Source organism: Pyxicephalus adspersus, chromosome 6 (assembly GCF_032062135.1).
Source record: "Pyxicephalus adspersus chromosome 6, UCB_Pads_2.0, whole genome shotgun sequence".
Lineage (NCBI taxonomy): Eukaryota > Metazoa > Chordata > Amphibia > Anura > Pyxicephalidae > Pyxicephalus > Pyxicephalus adspersus.
Window position 1 is genome coordinate 13,912,920 of NC_092863.1, and position 19,432 is coordinate 13,932,351.

Genomic DNA, 19,432 nt, shown 5'->3' on the forward strand with positions numbered 1-19,432 from the left:
AATAAAATAATGTTGTTTTGGTGTGTCGTGGCTTTCAGGCAACGACAGTCGGCCCTCATTAGTGAGTGTGTTCGGCGCGCTGGGTCCTTCGCTACTGCTGTCGCAGGAAGTGTTGTGTGGAAGCGGCGTGAGCGGGTAAGTGAATGGAACGTAGTTAGAACGTTCGTGGGGTATAAAGTTGGTAAATTAGGGGTTCTAAGCTGCTTCTTTTATGTCTGACAAGCTGACTTATGTCTGAAGAAAGAGTGACTGGAATGCTGGGGCTTGTTGTTGTAAAATAATTCTAAAGTTAGTCACAAACATCCTAGATTGTAAGCTCTTCGGGGCAGGGTCCTCTCTATCTCCTGTGTGACTGTCCGTCATTTGCCACCCTTATTTATTGTACACCTCTGTGTAATATGTTGGTGCTATATGAATCCTGTTTAATAATAATAATTGGAGGCCATTTGTATGTGCAGACTGAAATAAAACATTAAAATAACCATACCTTCCATAGACCATATAGTGCAAGGCCCTGAATGGAGATCAAATACATGGCGTGTATAATACTGAACTCCAGGAACAATATCCCTGTGCATGCACAGCAAGGGTTAAATGCTTAAGAAAGTGGAAGTAAACCCAAAAATATAAATGAATGAATCCCGCAGATCCGTCTGGAGGTTTCTTCCATCGGGTCCCGTGTTGTCCCGGTACCCGTCTTTGGCCCAGCGCAGAGGTAGCACCAGGCGCAGCCATCTTTCTTCTTCTGGGTTCTTTTTCCTACGGCACCCTGACGTGAGATCGTCAATTTTTTCCCTATTGAAAGGGCTTCTTCTGTGCATGCCTGAGATACTCATAAGTATCCCAGGAGGGTCTGCGCTGTCATTCATTCATTCTAACAAACAAAAGTTTTACTTTAACCCCCTTAGCGGTAATCCTGAATGTGATGGGGTAACCTGAGCCACACTCGGGGTAGCTAAAAAAAAAAAAAAAAAACTTACCTGGTCCCATCTGCGTTCTGCCCGTCGGATCCTATCCTCGGGCCGCGTCCTCTTCCTACCAATTTCCCCCGGCGAGTGCACTGACGTTCCTGGTGACGTTTAGGTACGCTTTAAGGTCTCAGAGGCATGAAAATGACTTTCTTTGCTTATTCCCTGCCCCTGGATGGAATGTGTTCTATCTGACAGGACATCATCTGCATCCTCACAATACAGGGCTGCTGCGTAAAGATCTGTAGAGCAGAGGCTGCATTGCATAGAGAAGGAAACTACGAGCGTTAAGGAATAAATAAGTCATATTTCCTTCTCCTTGGACTTTTACAAGCATTTGAGGATTGTGCCACTTCAATGGTCTAACTTTGGAGTTAGAGTTTAAAGTAAAACAAATCATATGGTGGATAGATAAAAGTTTCATGAGAATAAAGAATGGTATAGATGTACGGGCAATGTTCATATTTGAATATTTAGTTAGCAAGAGAGAACTCCCTAGTATGGAATTTTTTAGATATAGACCAGGGGTCTATGGGGTCTCCTAATAAATTAATAACAAGTTAGAGAAGTTTGAGCAAATTTGGGACGCGTGGGTGGAATATAATCTAGATTGAATATTATCCTACCCATAAAGGGCATAATCCCTTTTAGAAATGTATTAACGTCAAAGTCTCTCCCCTCTTCTCCTATTCCCTCGTGTATCCCAGTTCAGATCTATTTTTACTAGGCTGGTAAAAAGAGCTGACGCAAACCCCAGATTACAGTGAAACGAAAGTAAAAAAATAATCTGTCGTGCACAATTGCACTTTTGTAACTAAACTCACATCACCTTGCTCCTTTACCTGGTTTTCTTCCAGGTTTGGGAACATTGGCCACCTTGATTGGCTAGGCCAGAATGATAAACCTCCCACGCTCCCAGTTTGTAACATACTTATTAAAGAAAACATTGGGAACAGGCAGGTGACTTTGTTTTATTGCAGAAAAGATATTACCTCGGTGTTCTCCCTAGCCCCTTTTAGCTGGTTGCACCACCCGTCACAATACAGCCACCTACAATTTCTTACCACCCAGTTTACATTATTTTTTGTCTTGAACACTGTATCTGTTCTGCAATGAAGAATCTGTCTGCTCACAATTTTTAATGTCCTAATGTTCTTGCTTTAAGCAGGGTTGATCAAAAATGTGACTTGTGCTTGTAATCATAAAGATGTTTTATTTGGTTTTCTAAGTACAACAATATAACAGCTTATAAATAATTTATTACATTTATTTTCTTTGTTGTCCTTGATATTTTCATTTAAGATGTGCTCTGTTGATAAACATAATTTTGTAGTGAGACTTTATTTTAAAGCAGAATATAGTCATTTTGGTAAAACATTAAACCTTCCCTTGTAAGGCTAGGTACACATGTCAGATAATTCTCATCTGAATATTGTTTCAGGGAAAACGAGAATCTGACATGTGTGCAGCCCCAGTGTGTGGCTCCTGTCATCTAATGATTTGTCATTGCCATGGCTTTCCCAGTCCATTCCACTGCTGTGGTTCATGTAAAATCCCGTGTCCCCATGTGACATGGGCACATTGAAGCCAGAAACAATTTAGTGAAATGGTATGCACATACGTGGGATTTAAGAGTCACAAGCCAGCAAGAAGACTGAAAACCTCAGTGGGACTACCAGGGCATTTATAGATAACATTATGGTGCCTGCAGAAGACAGTACTGACACCTTAGGGTGGGGAACATCTCCATGGTAGTCATGTTTGGAGTAAAGGTGTGTTTTAGATGTGTTACTGACTGGATCTTATTTGAGTTTTTTGGGTATACCCGAATGGCACATACTGAATGGTTTTAGTGGAAAAGGGTTACATCTGAATTGTTGTCACTGTTTGAAGCCATGATTTTTCTGCAAAGTTCTGACACGCTCGGCTAAGAAAAAGCTTTGCAGTTAGTAAATCATGAATCCTGGGAGATTTCTTGTGTGACCTACAGACATTGGTAAAAAACCTGACAGAAGTTCTGATCCTACCTTATTCTGTATAAGTGAAACAAAAATGTTTTAGATGGAGTTCAGCTTAGTTTTGTTGGATATGGTATAGTCTATGTGTCAAATTTCTTCCTTTATGTCCTTATTTGTTGATTTGCTGGCCTGTCTTGTCAAATTAGGATACAAATATAATATTGGTTGATAAATCATTTACCATTTGCTTTGCTTACATTCAGGATCTGCAGACATGGACGCTGATCTTTATGATGAGTTTGGAAACTACATTGGTCCTGAGCTGGACTCCGATGATGACGATGATGATGATGATATGGGAAGAGATGACAGAGATGTTGATGTGGTGAGACAGGTTTCTTTAATAGTACATTGACCTGAACAAAATGTTATTTGTGAGAATTTATTTCTGATGTTTCTAATTTTCTCCCTAATTCCTAGTAGTTTAAACTATTTTATCTGCCCAATTTTCTACTTCTGTTCAGGCAGTTTAATTCAGTGCCACCCTATAGACCAGCGGTCGCCAACAGGTAGTCCGCAAGAAAATTTTGGTGGTCTGCGCCTCTAGCCGGTGCGCCCCCAAGTGGGGTCAGGAGAAGGACTCCATGTAGCTTAAAGTGTGTGTGTATCTGAGGCCAGAAAGATTGGTGGAAAAGCTAATGCAAGAGTGGAGCTTCTAGGTCTGTACTGGGATGGTGGAGCTGAGCTGCTCAGTCACAGTTGGGAGGGAGAACAGGAAAAGCTGAGCTGCTGAGTTATTAACCTCCTGGGCGGTTCATTTCTGTCTGGATTGATATGTCTAAAAGCGGTACATTGTCCTTCATGAAAATTTGTTTTACAGTATAATATATTGGTATGAGTATATTAAAGCTTGAAACACAAAATCATGCCAAAATAATAGATTAAATAAATGTAATAATAAACTTTGACGTGATTTTGTGTTTCAAACTTTATTATATTCATACTATTATATTATACTGTAAATCAAAATTTTAATGAAAGACAATGTACCACTTTTAGACAAATAAATCCAGTGTATTGCATTCAATACAGTTATTTTGTATTGAATGCAATACAAAATAATTTAAAATTCCCGCCGCGTCCCTAGTGACAGCTGTACGCGCCGACGTCACCAGGGAACATCAGTGCACTCGGGGTGCGGTAAGAGATAGGAAAAGAGGACGCGGCCAGAGGATGGCAGGACACTGTAGGATGCTGATGAGACCAGGTAAGTGTTTACTTTTTACTTTTTTTATAAAAATTTTTTTTATTTTTTTCAAACCAATAACAGAGGAATTTGTAATCCATCAACATATTATAAAATATCAACACAGGTGAATCAATATACCATATACTAACAAATTAACAATACTTAGATACAGATATTGACCTAACATTACTTAACAGTTATCGTGCAGTTACATTCGCATAAACAAAATCATACAATAGAGGATACATTAGAAAACCATCATAATTCTGCAAAAAAGGCATTACAAGACTACAGGTGGGTCATTATCCAGTAGCCTGGTGACATACCAGGAAGTCTGCTTGAACGTAGATATTATACACCGTTTAGTAGCCAGGGGTAGTATATTTTATATATGACTTCCATAACTCAAAGAAATGTTGTGTCTTTAGATCTTTGTGAATTGAAGCTTCTAACAAGTCCATTTCAAAGACGTGTCTAAGCTTTACTAAAAATACAGTAGGGGGGTCTGCACTTATCCATTTATGTAAAATCGCCTTCTTGGCCACCATTTATATGATTGCGAGAAGTCTGCTGCATCCTCTACCTACCCGAATCTGTTCAGACAATACTCCAAACAGAGCCCAGATAGGAGTAAGCAGGAGATATTTTACCAGGTGGTTCAGTGCAAACTGCACCACCTGCCTCCAAAATCTTTAAACTAGAGGACAGCCCCAGAACATATGAAATAAATCTGCATCAACTGTACCACATTTCAAACAATGGGGTGTCTTACTCAAACCCATTAAATAGGAACGGTGTGGAGAAAAATCAGATTTTTCCTTTTTTAATTACCCCGAGTGTGACTTGGGGTTACCGCTTTTTGGGGTCACACTCGGGCTTACCGCTGGGGAGGTTAAAGGAATGGAGGAGCAGGGTGGTCTGAGCTGCCTGAGACAGCAACTTGTGACCGTGAACTTCTAGAATGAATTACTTCACTTTGATTCCATTAGTTTCACCTTATCCTCAGAATATTCTAACCTGTTTAATGTTGCTGCAGAGCTTGATATAAAACATATTAGGATAAGTTGAGGTTTCGTTCCCACTTTAGCAACAGTGCAAATTGTGATAAACATATTCTCCTGAGAAAATACATCACTAAATACATCTTCTTGCTCCAGGCAGAAGATGATGATGAAGATGAATACATGGGAGATCCTGATGAGGAGCGGGGAGGGATGGAAGTTGTTCTCCATGAGGACAAGAAGTATTACCCCACTGCAGAGGAAGTCTATGGCCCAGAAGTGGAGACCATAGTGCAGGAAGAGGACACTCAGCCCCTGACAGGTACGTGAAATAATATACTGAGTATTAGGGGGCCTTTTTTGTAAAAATGTCTATGTATCTAAATCCAAACAAAAATATATTATAGAGCAACTTATAGTGTAGACCTATATCTGCATTTTTCATCTCTATTGTTTGTGAATTGTTGGGATTAAACTACAGAAGAAAGATACAGTTGTTTGTTCTTTCTCATAGAAAGTGGCCCTACATTTTTGGAAAGATCAACAAGTGCAGAAAATGTTCTTACCCTGAAAACACTGTTTAGCTTCAATAAATTGTACATTTTTGGGAAGAGGCGGGATCAGTATTTAGGCCTTCAGAGTATTGCATAATCTGTCTATCAAAGAGACTGGCCAGCAGTTAGATGTTCACAACAGCTTCTGCAACAATCATCATTGTTGCATATTGTTACAGTAAGCATGTATTGAAACTCCTAGTTTACACTTGCAGACTTTCTCTCGGTCTGACTTGTCATTATTTAAGCTTTATTCAATACAGGATTTCTGTATAATTTGCTGTTTCCTTTATTATTGTAGAGCCCATTATTAAGCCAGTGAAGGCAAAGAAGTTTTCAATGATGGAGCAGGGACTACCAGCTACTGTATACTCCATGGAGTAAGTATCCATTTCTACAACATCATCAATGGCACATTGTCCAGCTCTTCTCTCATCATGTTTTTTTTTTTTTTATTTTGTTTTTAGATTTCTTGCTGATCTAATGGATAACTCAGAGCTTATTAGGAATGTCACTCTGTGCGGCCACCTCCACCATGGAAAGGTAGGCCACTGGAAAATTACATTTAACCTAAGCCCTGACAAGGCAGGAACTATGTGTAAGCGCTAGTAAATATGTGCAGATTCCAATAAGCTGTAGTAGGTAATCAGATGTCATTGCAGTTAGTTCAGTGAGAGGATATTGTTTAGCTGCTGTGTCTATATTGCATTTTGTAAATTGTTCCTAGTCTTGTTGGATATGTCTAGGTGCTATTTGGGATTCACTGCATCTACTCATTTCTCATCTCTATCTACTTCTTCTTTCTTTAGACCTGCTTTGTGGACTGTTTGATCGAGCAAACTCATCCAGAGATCCGGAAGCGTTATGATCAGGATGTGAGTACCTGTTGTATATTCTTGTGTACAACTCTTTCCCTAAAAGTAACATTCACTGAGGGTTCAAACATTATGTATCCAGTATATTGGTTTGGTCTGTGTTGTGTGGAAAATAAATAGTGGCACATAACTTAGTAAGCTTCATATACCAATCTTGCGTTACTTTTTATTTTCCTGGTGTTAAAAATGGATTTGTTTCTGTCATCAGTAGTCATTTTTCTGTTTTGATGGATGCCTATGTGTTTTGCTGTTTGCCTATTTAAGCTAAAATTTCACCTGGGGACAGAGATACTTCATAAAAAATAACATTAATAATTACAATAGATTACATGTGAATTTGCCATACATTCTAGATTACTAGTAGTTAGGTCTCTAGCCCTTACATTTGCATGAACCTGTTTTGAGTTTGTCAGCCTTTTTTTTTTATTTAGATTTTTTTTTTATTTAGATTTTAGTAAATCTTTTGCCTTGTTTGTCTTTTGCTAATATATGTTTTATTATTTCATTATTCCCCAGCTTTGTTATACTGACATTCTCTTCACAGAGCAAGAGGTAAGTGTTCTTATCACTTTGATAATGTACTAGTGTGCTAGATTGTAGTTATGTATGTAAACACTGCTCTTTTGTGCTCTCCCTGCAGAGAGGAGTGGGTATGAAGAGTACCCCAGTGACTATTGTTCTTCCAGACACCAAAGAGAAATCTTACCTGTTCAATATCATGGATACACCTGGTATGTTTGGATTTAATCTGATTCATTTTCTGTTGTTTTACTCCCTGTATTGACATATCTTTATGACTACCATGAAAGGCACATACTCATCTTTTCTTTTCACCTCAGATAGAGAACTAACCAGTATTCTTGGTGTGAAATATCATGTGGTTCACTCGCCTTCCTTTCAGGTGGCAACACCAGGGCATAGTGATTGGCTCAGAGACATAATAATAGGATGAAGAAAGGCCTTAGGCCTATGTAAGCTCTGGATAAAGCTTACACAAGCCTTCCTTTTTTCCGGGTGGCTGAATAAAGTTTTGAGGGCTGTAAAGGAAAAGAGAGGCATGAAAGAAAACCATTTATCTTGCTATTAAAATGAGAAAGTAGGAGAAGCTCCTCCCATCCTGCAGCAGAAAGATTTTTAATGTTATCTCTTGTACTTTCTAGGTCACGTGAACTTCTCCGATGAAGTGACAGCCGGGTTACGCATATCAGATGGCATTGTTCTGTTCATTGATGCTGCTGAAGGGGTAAATATACTAGGCTCTATTACTACTTCTGTTTCTAAGCTAGGAGAGGACATAACCGATTATAATTTTTAAAGAAGTATGGATCAGACTTCCAAGATGTACTGGAGCTTCAACTGCCTAGTCTGCCTATTGCTCAATGTCTGAAAAAATATCTCTAATTTTACCATTGAAGTAAACTAAAGACTAAATTTAGAGTTCACTAATAAGTTTTTTTTTCATCTCTAGTTCATTATTATCCTTACAGTACTCACTGTCTCCTTACCTTCCCTATTTGTCCATACACAGGTCATGCTGAACACGGAGCGTCTGATAAAACATGCCGTGCAGGAACGCTTAGCTGTCACTGTTTGCATTAATAAGATTGATCGATTAATTCTGGAGCTGAAGCTTCCCCCTACTGATGCTTATTACAAGCTGAGACACATTGTGGATGAGGTTAACGGATTGCTGAGGTGGGTTGAGATTTTCTGTGACAATATCAAAATGAACCTGTGAATTTGCCTATGTTGGGCACATCAAGATGTTCACTTTATTGTTTCTGTTAGCTGATTTTCTTTTCATTGCCCCTCTGTTTGGTTGGAGAAAAAATTGACAATAATTACACTTCCATGTCTGAGGAAGCTTCCTGACACTCTCCCCTAGCTCTTGCAATACAGAACAGGGGCCGGGTAATTGGTCACTCAAGACTTAAAATAGTGCCAGGGGAGATAGTTCCCAATGAGAGCAGATTTGGGACAGCAGCGCATGGTGTTGTACATGTTGGTTTCTATGAAGCTAATTATAAACTGCTCATGTGTTGGTATTGAACACCAGTTAAAATTTAAACTTGATGTGTTTATTTTGTGTTTTCGACAATGCGGTTCAGAGGGCACTCTTTATCATGTTCTGGATTGGAGTCTATCACTTTGTGTATACTCCTATGGGAAAGAGTATGAAAAAAGACCCTATTGAAACATTGTTGCTCCTAAAACTGAAAAATTGTATAAAACACCAATCTAAAATTCTCAATTTGTTCTTTACTGCTGCTAAACAAACACGTGTGAAGGCCTGGTCCTCAGGTCCCCCTACTGTAAAGCAAGTAAAAAAGAAGATAACTTGGTACTTTACTAACAAACTTTTAGCTGCAAAGTTAAATGATTCTATGGAAGTTTTTCATAAGATTTGGACACCTTGGATTGCCCACTACTACCAGGGGATTTCAATATGAAACTTCTTTCTTTTTAAAGGGTTATTGTCTCTCTTTTTTTTTTTTTTTTTTTTTTTTTTAACATTACAGCAGATAATAATGTTTATATATGGTCCTGGGTTTCATTCCTCCTGTTTCCTACCCCCTAACCATCTCTTTTGTTCTTTTTTTCTTTAGTAGTTATTCTTTTGTTTCTTCTGAACTCTTTTGTGTATATATTTTTTAGGAGAACACAATTAGATAGGTTAGGGTATGCTTAGTGCTTAACGCCTAATTATGTACACAAAAGATATTTTGTACTGTTTTTTTTTCAAATGAGCGATTTGCTGGTACTTTGTATCTATTGTAAGCAAAACTTAATAGTACTCTTGTTCTTCCAGTAAAAATTATTGAAAACAAAATAGTGCCAGGGGAAAAAAAGAAGTTACTTTGTAAATATCTGATGGGGGTTGCCCAAAAGGCTTTTTATATTATTTTTTGTATTTTTTTTTTTTTTCTTTTTGTAATAACCATCTTACTCTCTGTCTACAGCATGTATTCAACAGATGAGAATCTCGTTCTATCACCTCTCCTGGGTAATGTCTGCTTTGCAAGCTCACAGTACAGCATCTGCTTTACACTGGGCTCTTTTGCCAAGATCTATGCAGACACATACGGTATGTAAAAATTGCATTGTTATATATGATATAATTTCTAACTGTTTTCACGCACTTAATAAACCTTTAGGGGTAAGAAAAAAATGAAGTTTTTTATTTATCCAGCTAATGGTATAGGCATTAATTACATTTAACTGGACTTTTCTATTCATGGCTCACTAAAATATTGTTTTGTAAGGAAATACCATTTGGAAACTAACCATAAAATTAACAGTACATTGGATCTAAAAGTATAGACTGCCTGCCATCTTAGGCCGATGGCAGGTAGGCTACATTGATATCTAAGTATGCTTAGCCAACTGAATTACAAAAAATGTACCATAAATTTTGCAAATTATTTGAATTATCATTGATGCAAAAGACGAGAAGTTCTGCCGTTATCAAATATTCAGATTTTACATACTGGTTGATTCAAAGAATTTGGTTGCCTTCTGAAGGCATCACCTCTACTTTTGACTGGTCTATATGAATATGCTTTTTAAATAGAAATACATATGAGCTATGATTCAGACAAGGTTAATAGCTTTGTAAATTTTCTCTGTTTTCTGCAGGTGATATCAATCATCAGGAGTTTGCTAAACGACTGTGGGGTGATATCTACTTCAATCCAAAGACGTAAGTATTTCTAAAAGTAGTAGTAGTATTGTAAAAGACACTGCGTGTATATATAGACAAGGATAAATAGTTACTATGTCCCTGTATATTGCTAAGTAAGGTGGTGTTCAGGTTTTTTTTTTGGCCTGTTTGTGTAGCTAGAACTGTGACTATACATTGTCAGTCTGTGTATATCCTACCAGAACTAAGTTAATGTGTACATACCTGGGCTCATTTGGATAAAAAGCTACATCAAGCCAAACTAAATCTTAAATGGAGAACTGCAAACTGGCAAGTCCTTTTTTCCAGGAGAGATATATTACATATATCCAGATTATACAGATGTACAAATGTGCAGCCGCCAAAATTTATAAATTTTACCTTGATAACTGTGTTGTATTTATAGCTTATCTCCTCATTTTTCAGCCGCAAATTCACTAAGAAAGCACCAACAAGCAGTTCCCAGCGCAGTTTTGTGGAATTTGTCCTGGAACCCCTCTATAAGATTCTAGCTCAGGTGTGTCTGGTTTGGATCTGTAGTTTCTTGTCCTGATTTAAACAGAACAGAAGTATTTATTGCATTTCTTTTCACATGTCATGTAGGTGGTGGGTGATGTAGACACAACTCTGCCCCAGACTCTGGAGGAGCTGGGAATCCATCTCACAAAAGAAGAGCTGAAGTTAAACATCCGACCTCTGCTCCGACTTGTGTGTAACCGTTTCTTTGGGGAGTTCACAGGTAATCCTACATTGTTTTGTTGGCCTTGTATACCCTATATTGGTAAAATATTTGTAGAATTCTATCCATCGCACCTTAATGAGCCTTTTGAAAATCCCATTTCAAAAACATTAAATGGAAATTAGTTTTTATTTTCTCCATTCTCCTCAAATTTTTAAAACCTTCCTGTTTCCATTTACCTAAAAGAACATTGGTGAAATTAAGTACTGATGTTGGATGAAAAAGTCCTGGCTCACAAACAACATGCTGTTTGCTTCATTGGTTTTAGCAGGGGCTCTGCCAAGGTAGAGAGGAACAGGTGGGGAATTTCTAGACGTGCTTCATAATGCAAATGTATTGTGCTAAAGTATTCTTTGAAGTGATATATTTGCTGCTCTTATTATATAGCCATCCTTAATTTTCTATCTTCCTCAATGTAAAGGTTTCGTGGATATGTGTGTCCAACACATCCCCTCACCTAAAAGTGGCGCAAGAACCAAGATTGAGCACACATACACTGGAGGGATTGATTCTGATCTAGGGGAGGAAATAAGCCAATGTGATGCAGATGTAAGTTAATATAATGGCTCCATTTTATGATCCCAAAATAATTTTAGTTGCAGGTTCAAATATGCTGTGCTTTTACCCTGACTTTGTGTTTGGCAAGGCTGTGATAATATGAGTTGAGTAAAAAAGATCATGTGAAGGCAGATTTAACCCATGAAATGAAGTGCTGCCTAGCAGTGATGTCCTTAAACAATGCAGATGGAGAGAGACAGTCAAGTATTATAGCTTGTTCTATGTTTTTATATTTTTTGTCATTTAGGAAAACATTTCTCTCAACTTTCCTACATTCCTACCATGACCTAAGTCTGGGTGCACACACCTTGCTAATGCCATGCCAGGGGGATGTAAAAGTTGCAAACCCTTGGTAAAATAGAACCTTTAAAATATTACCAACCATCAGCAAACTTGCAGACCTTCACAATTTTAGAGTTTATGTGGTTTATTAATACTATTAATTAATATGCTTTAGTTTAATTGTTTTTCCTTTCCTTTTAGGAAAGTATATGTAGGTAGTTTGTTGTAAGTAGGTGGTATACAGTTATTTCTGTATAAAATGTAGCCTTGCTTTGCAGAATAGTACCTGTCTGCCTTATTTAAGTAATAACATTTTCTCTGTTCTTTATGTATTAGGGACCTCTAATGTGTCACACAACCAAGATGTACAGCACAGATGATGGGGTACAGTTTCATGCATTTGGCCGAGTTCTGAGTGGCACAATTCATGCTGGACAGCCAGTGAAAGTGTTGGGAGAGAATTACACCCTGGAGGATGAAGAGGACTCCCAGGTCTGCACTGTGGGAAGATTATGGGTGTCTGTGGCTAGGTATGTACACAAATTGGACCTATAACCCATTAATTCGCTTTTCCAATGTGTGTAGATTAAACACATTTTTACCTCCATGCGAAAATTTATGTGAACTTTTCAGTTCTTTTACAAGTGGTACATCGCTGGCATATCACAATTTACAGTAACAATACTCCTATGAATTAGGGACCACTAAGGGTACTTTCTATATCATATACATTCAATGTCCTTCAATAAATTCCAGGACCTAAGCCCTACTGTTGGCTAGAAACATAGTTGACTAAGTAGTACATTATATTGGTAATTGCTTTTACTAAAAGGAACAACACTGTTCTGTTTTTCACAGGTATCATATTGAAGTGAACAGGGTCCCAGCGGGGAACTGGGTTCTTATTGAAGGAGTGGACCAGCCAATTGTGAAGACAGCCACAATTACTGAACCACGGGGTAATGAAGAGGTAAATATCAGACGATACTCAGAGTATATAAGAGTGTTTTACAGTTTCAACAACATATTAGAAAATTGCTCAATATGTCCGCATCCTGGCCATTTTCTTTAGGGGAAAAAGTTGGAGGAATTCAAAAATGTTATCCTTGTCAGCAGGACAGAAAAAGGAAGCAAGTACAGCTGTTCTAGTAACAACTGTCAGAGATGGGATTTCTCCTTATTTTGAGATGTCTGCTTCCTGTTGTAACTTTGGGGAGTTTTATTCTTACAACACTATCAAAAATAAAATGTTAAATATGGATTTTTCTTCTGTGATATACATTCCTGCACACAAAGTGCAAATTATGATGGTTATATTCTGATTTCAGGCTCAGATTTTCCGACCGTTGAAATTTAACACTACATCAGTCATTAAGATTGCAGTGGAGCCTGTGAACCCATCAGAGCTTCCAAAGATGTTAGATGGTCTGAGGAAAGTGAACAAGAGTTACCCTTCACTCACCACCAAGGTAGATTGTCTTTCTGGTATCCATCATTGGCTGTGAGATCATCACAGATTCTAATTTCCTGGAATTTGAGAGACTTTAGAGAGTTTCAAAAGTCAGACATATAGTGCTGCTCTGTATCATGCATGTTTCTTTGTGGTAACCTTGTACATATAAACGTCTAGGTGGAGGAGTCTGGGGAACATGTCATCCTGGGCACTGGAGAGCTGTACTTGGACTGTGTGATGCACGACCTGCGCAAGATGTATTCTGAGATTGACATTAAGGTAGGTTTGGCCATAAGAGGCTTTTTCTTTTATAACCACAGATGCGCCTGTTTTCTAGTCATAATCTCTTTTTTTTATCTTAAGCTGTGTATTCTTTCATATATGTAATTTGTGATTATATAAAGATTTTATTCCACTTAAATGATACATGTCAGTGTAATTTAGCTGTCCAGGGAAGTGCAGATTGCAAGCACAGAGAAATCAGTAATTTAAATGCATTCTTGAATTGTTTTTATCACTGTGAACAACTTAGTGACTTGCAATATACCGTCTTAGAACTTCCTAGTCAATTTCCTGGCACAGCTCCTTCTCTCCTTTCATTTTATTGTCTTGTTTCATTCTTTTTTGTGCTGGTCAAGTTCCTTTTCCCCTCACCTCACTTTAAAGCCTTTTATGCAGCAGGTAATGGAATAAAATAGGAATATTACAGAGTGTCATTTGATTGGTTGCCCTAAGGCTGCTGACATCTCCTGCAAGATGGGTGACTTTTGGAAGTCTATACAAGATTTTTAAAGTTAATAACATGAATCATTTTTGTGTTAAGGCCACATATATTCTTATGACAAGGTGGTTGTTAAAATGAAGATTTTAGGATCAATATTAACTTTTAACTGGCCCCACAGGTGGCAGATCCTGTAGTGACATTTTGTGAGACAGTCGTGGAAACCTCATCACTGAAGTGTTTTGCCGAAACCCCAAATAAGAAGTAAGAATCAATAATTTAGTGTTGATTGACTGTACAAAAGCTTTTAAACTGATATTTTAGTCAGTCGCTGTAATTCCTAGTCTTTTTAGGAACTCTATAATCTTGGACATATTGATTCTTAATCATGGCTGACATGTATATTTTTGTGTAAAGGAATAAGATCACAATGATTGCAGAACCACTGGAGAAAGGGCTGGCTGAAGACATTGAAAATGAAGTGGTGCAGATCTCTTGGAACAGGTGAGCTCCATACAGGATAAGGGAAATTAGGTCCCGAATCACTACTCTGAAGTTTTTCAAATATATTCAAAGAGTTCTGTTCTAGCATTTTATTTACAATAATTTTGTATTGGATTCAAAACAAAATAACTGTATTGAGTCCAATACAAAGAAAATATATTTATTAGGGGGCTCACATTAGTAGCTGTTTTCGTTAACCATTTATCTTGCTGATCAACAGAAAGAAATTAGGAGAATTTTTCCAGACCAAATACGACTGGGATTTGCTGGCTGCCCGTTCTATCTGGGCTTTCGGGCCAGACACTACTGGACCCAACATCTTAGTAGATGACACCTTGCCATCTGAGGTATGTGCCTGTCTGAAGCCATGTGTGTTAAAATGTAATTAAATTACCAAAGTAATTGTTGGTAAGGAACTAGTACTTGTTGACTAGTCTTTTATTAAATCCTTAGTTCCTGAACAGGTTTTTAAAGCTAATAAAATCAAGTTGACATGTGATTTGCATTCAAATGTCTGATGATTCTCCTGTACTTGTCTTTAAAATATCACTTGTGTTTCAAAACATATTCCAGGTGATCAGCAGAGATTTGTTCTATCCTAGCTCTGCTTTTTTCTGTATACCATAATTTTTGTTTTGTGTGAAGAGATCAGCTGTTACATACCTCTTACCTGGTCTGCATATTATTTCAGGTGGACAAAGCCCTGCTGAGTTCAGTAAAGGACAGTATAGTACAAGGATTCCAGTGGGGTACAAGAGAGGGGCCTCTCTGTGATGAATGTGAGTATTAGAACAAGGAAATACAACTGAATCCTGGTTTAAAAAATTTGTATGCAAAAAATCTTTGATTCTGGGACATAAAAACCTAAATATATTGCAGCAACATTATTTGGGGTTACAGATGTGAAAATCTTTCCTCTTGATTAGCTAGATTGCTTAACCATTTCATAGGAGTAACATTGCATTTGCTGATCTTGATGCCTAAATAGGACAATTCAACATGCCTTTATCACTGGGGTTAAAGGGTCTCTTTATGTAGAATTTTTTTTACCATTATCCTGAATTACAAGAGACTGCAAATCTGGTGGTGCATACTAAAAAGGCCACAGTCAATTTTAGGAATTTCAACACCTGCTGGTGGCATTGCGATCCCAGACTCCAGTGGTGTAGTTCCAGTGCCTATCCATGGGTTCTTCCCATCAGTCAGTAAGTCTTTTCTGTATTTTTACCTGTGTGCTCAAGTATTATGGATCTGTTATGATGACTCGGAGGTTAGCACTGTGGACTTTGCAGTGCTAGGTCCCAGGTTCGAATCTTGGCCAGGGCAGTATCTGCATGAAGTTTGCAGGTTCTCCTGGTGTTTGCGTGGGTTTCCTCCGGGTACTCCGGTTTCCTCCCACATTCCAAAAACATGCATTTAGGTCAGTTGGCTTCCCCCCAAAATTGACTATATAAATACTGTATCAATAAAAATCTGTTACTTTCTGGACCGGCTATTTTATCTGACCCTGTTCTTTTTGTTACTTGTTCTCCTGCCTGACCCCTCTTACTTTCTGTACATTGATGGGTAGTATGTTTTACTTTTTGCACATGTTCACTGGGGTGTGTATACACATTTGTGTTTGTTTGATGAGTTTTTTCACCTGACATCGTCTTTTTTCCCTTGTGTAGATTTCACATATCTGTGATCACAATAGCACTGCAGAGTGCAAAGCTACTGCTTCACAGCTCAATAAAAATTTACATTGAAGCTATTAATTCTGTGCTTAACAGAAATGCACCCTCTGACTGCTCCTACTTTGTCTTTTCAGTGATTAGGAATGTCAAGTTCAAGATCCTAGATGCTGTGATTGCACAGGAGCCTCTGCATCGTGGTGGTGGACAGATTATTCCTACAGCTCGCAGAGTTGTATACTCTGCCTTCCTCATGGTGAGTTCATTGTGTTGCATCTGGATGTTGCAAGCATTTATTTGTATACACAGGCTATTTGTCATATTCCACTTTCCCCAGGAAATCTATATATCTCACCGCATCCTAAACTTCGGCCATCTTGATTGGCTGGGTCATGCATGACGTACCATCTGAGCAAGTGCGTGGGAGTCCATCAGTCCCCGCAAACTTCAAGGGAAATCCTTGTTATTAGTATAAATCAATATTTATGGCACAGAAAAGCCAACATCTGAGTGCCTAGTTTGTCCATTACTTCACCAGTTGGTGGGTAAAGACACTTCCACATACTAGGAGCAATCCTCTCCTAAACAAATCTCACTGCCAGAATAAAGGAGAAAAACTTTCCTGCCTCACCCAGCAGATTACTGATCAAGTTGCAAATTTTTGTGTCAACACAAAAGTTAACAACAGATTGATTGCTTCATTTGGGTCTGTTTATGAGGTCAGTAAAAGCCCGGAAGTGATGAAATAGTTACGTGCATGATATGATGGGTACTGATCTGTAAGCAGGTCAGAGACATATACCAAATACCAAGCTAATTAAAGTGATCAATAGAAAATAATAATTTCCAGCCTATGAGACTGGGACATAATTAACAGGTTATATTTAGACTAATAAACATCTCTGCCGTTAGTTGACTGTGAGTCATCATTTAAACAAAAAGCTGTGGATACGCAGAACATTTAGTAAATGACTGGTGTGTCTCCTATTAGGAAACAAAACTGCTGCATCTAGTTCCCCGGTAGAACAGATTTTTGTAGATTAGATCATAGAATACATGGTAACATGTTCCGGTTTCTGACGCTCATCCTCCTTCCCTCTTCTCACAATTGAACACCTCCACTTTTTCTTTCTTCCCCCCCCCCCCACATCTTCACATAACTCCTTTTGCCCCTATTTCTGTGAAGTTAACATGTTGAATTGGTCCATGCTTCCAGGTACACTTATGGATATGGATTTATTTACTACCTTCCCTTTCAGAAACCTATTTCACTAGCTTGTGTTTGGTATCCAAATAACTTCAGTAATCCTATTGCCTACCTGTGATCTGATCTATGCCACAGGCACCTGTGTCTCGATATACCCCTCTTTTTGTTTAGACCAGCCTCCTATTTTCAGAATGACTTTTATTAAGATCAAGTACTGGGATTCTTACTGATAAACAAAACCTTTATTTGTAATTTTTTTTAATCATTATTATGTTTGCTCCTGCAGGCCACACCCCGTCTCATGGAGCCATATTACTTTGTGGAGGTTCAAGCTCCAGCAGATTGTGTCTCTGCTGTGTATACTGTCCTTGCCAGGAGGAGGTAGGTGCCCCATACTTTGCCTATATATCCAATAAGTTCCTCCCTTACAACAAGTTCTTAATTTCCTGGTTCCTGTCTTATAGAGGTCACGTCACACAGGACGCACCTATTCCTGGATCCCCACTCTACACCATCAAAGCATTCATCCCTGCTATAGATTCTTTCGGTTTTGAGACAGATCTACGTACACATACCCAGGGACAGGCCTTCAGCTTATCAGTTTTCCATCACTGGCAGGTAAATTGAAACAATTGAGGTGAAGTCTTTTCATTGGCACTTGAGAATTTTGATTTTACAGTCAAGCTTACTATTTACTGTATTACATTATCAGATTGTGCCAGGAGACCCCTTGGACAAGAGCATCATTATTAGACCTCTGGAGCCCCAGCCAGCACCTCACCTTGCAAGGGAGTTCATGATAAAGACAAGACGTAGGAAGGTATGTAAAGTCTTATGCACCTTGTATGATAAACCTTCTCTTTACTTGCACCATGTAAAGGGGATTTACTCATAGAGATCTCAACCTAATTAGATCAATGTCCTAATTTTTTTAAATGGTATATCTAAAAAAAAAACAAAAAAAAAAAAAAAAACTTGTAACGCTATAGATTTGTGAGACAGCTATGTTTGAGTTGCCTTGATTCTTGTTTGGTGAAGAAGCACAATGATTGTGCTTTAATTCTCCTTTTTTCCTGTTGTCTCTTACATGGCAGATATTACTACACACTAAATATTACTGCATATTTTAATACCTAAATTATATTAAATATAACTAATATTCTGGAATATTCTTTCTGTCCCAATACAATCCCAGCACAAATCTCCCCAGCAAGAGGGATGAAGAGCAATATACTCCAAAACTTAAAAAAATGTATTTTGTAATCTTGTACTTTGTATATTTTGTAATAATTATTGTATACTGGTGCATCCATATTTTTTGTGCTTAAAAGATATCCCTATACTCCGTCAAACTTTGCAGGGCTACTCCATACCAAGTATACAACTCATATGTCAAATGAAGGCTGCAGTGTAAAGCCTGTGCTGCGCTATGGAGATCTCCTTGCTTATCGCAGAGATAACTTCATAATTGCAGAAGATACTTTTTTTTCTTTAATAATATAAGTTATGGCCATAGCCCTGCACTATAAATCTGCTACCTACTAACCCATTGTAATAACTAATTACAGCTGCCATTGAGCTTTCATTATTCATATGTCTCCATATTTTAGGGCCTAAGTGAAGATGTAAGCATCAGCAAGTTTTTCGATGATCCTATGTTATTGGAGTTGGCCAAACAGGATGTGGTCCTGAATTATCCTATGTGAGCGTAAAAGGAGGCTATCACTCAGGTTGTTGTCATTGTGGGCTGCTAGTACAAACCCACCACCGCCAGCACAACTTTCCAGGTCAGCCATCCGTATTACTGTGTAGTAAGCCCGCAGTATGGATCCTTTTTCAGTCCTGGATGTGTTGTCTTTGAATTGGTTGAGCCCCCTGCCAGACGTGCTTTCCACAGAACTATGACATTTTTTTTTTATTCTAGGAGCTCGCCTTGTAATGTGTACATATTGTTTATTTTTACTTGTTAAAATAAACTTACTGATTGTTGGATTACTACTTGAAAGTCAGT

General features: G+C 38.1%; 1 protein-coding gene across 1 annotated transcript; it reads left to right on the top strand.

The window, feature by feature from the left end:
• The first annotated feature begins 39 nt into the window (after positions 1 to 39).
• Positions 40 to 19,419, top strand: EFTUD2 (elongation factor Tu GTP binding domain containing 2). The gene is made up of 28 exons (XM_072414649.1): positions 40 to 135; positions 3,190 to 3,311; positions 5,333 to 5,498; positions 6,032 to 6,110; positions 6,198 to 6,273; positions 6,540 to 6,605; positions 7,122 to 7,157; positions 7,246 to 7,336; positions 7,766 to 7,848; positions 8,134 to 8,300; positions 9,566 to 9,690; positions 10,242 to 10,305; positions 10,711 to 10,801; positions 10,888 to 11,023; positions 11,445 to 11,572; positions 12,200 to 12,393; positions 12,722 to 12,833; positions 13,192 to 13,332; positions 13,494 to 13,595; positions 14,219 to 14,301; positions 14,455 to 14,541; positions 14,762 to 14,888; positions 15,233 to 15,320; positions 16,352 to 16,470; positions 17,708 to 17,802; positions 17,886 to 18,039; positions 18,134 to 18,241; positions 19,032 to 19,419. Exons 2-28 carry the CDS (start codon positions 3,201 to 3,203, stop codon positions 19,125 to 19,127), a joined length of 2,925 nt encoding a protein of 974 aa, XP_072270750.1. The 5' UTR covers positions 40 to 135; positions 3,190 to 3,200; the 3' UTR covers positions 19,128 to 19,419.
• The last annotated feature ends 13 nt before the right edge of the window (positions 19,420 to 19,432 follow it).

What these genes read in the sequence shown, in the direction of transcription:
- EFTUD2 (XM_072414649.1), top strand. Translation starts at nt 3,201, where the DNA reads ATGGACGCTGATCTTTATGATGAGTTTGGAAACTACATTGGTCCTGAG. An exon ending in CAATATCATGGATACACCTG is followed by an intron (nt 7,337 to 7,765) that starts GTATGTTTGGAT and finishes TGTACTTTCTAG; the next exon opens with GTCACGTGAACTTCTCCGAT. An exon ending in TATACTCTGCCTTCCTCATG is followed by an intron (nt 16,471 to 17,707) that starts GTGAGTTCATTG and finishes TTGCTCCTGCAG; the next exon opens with GCCACACCCCGTCTCATGGA.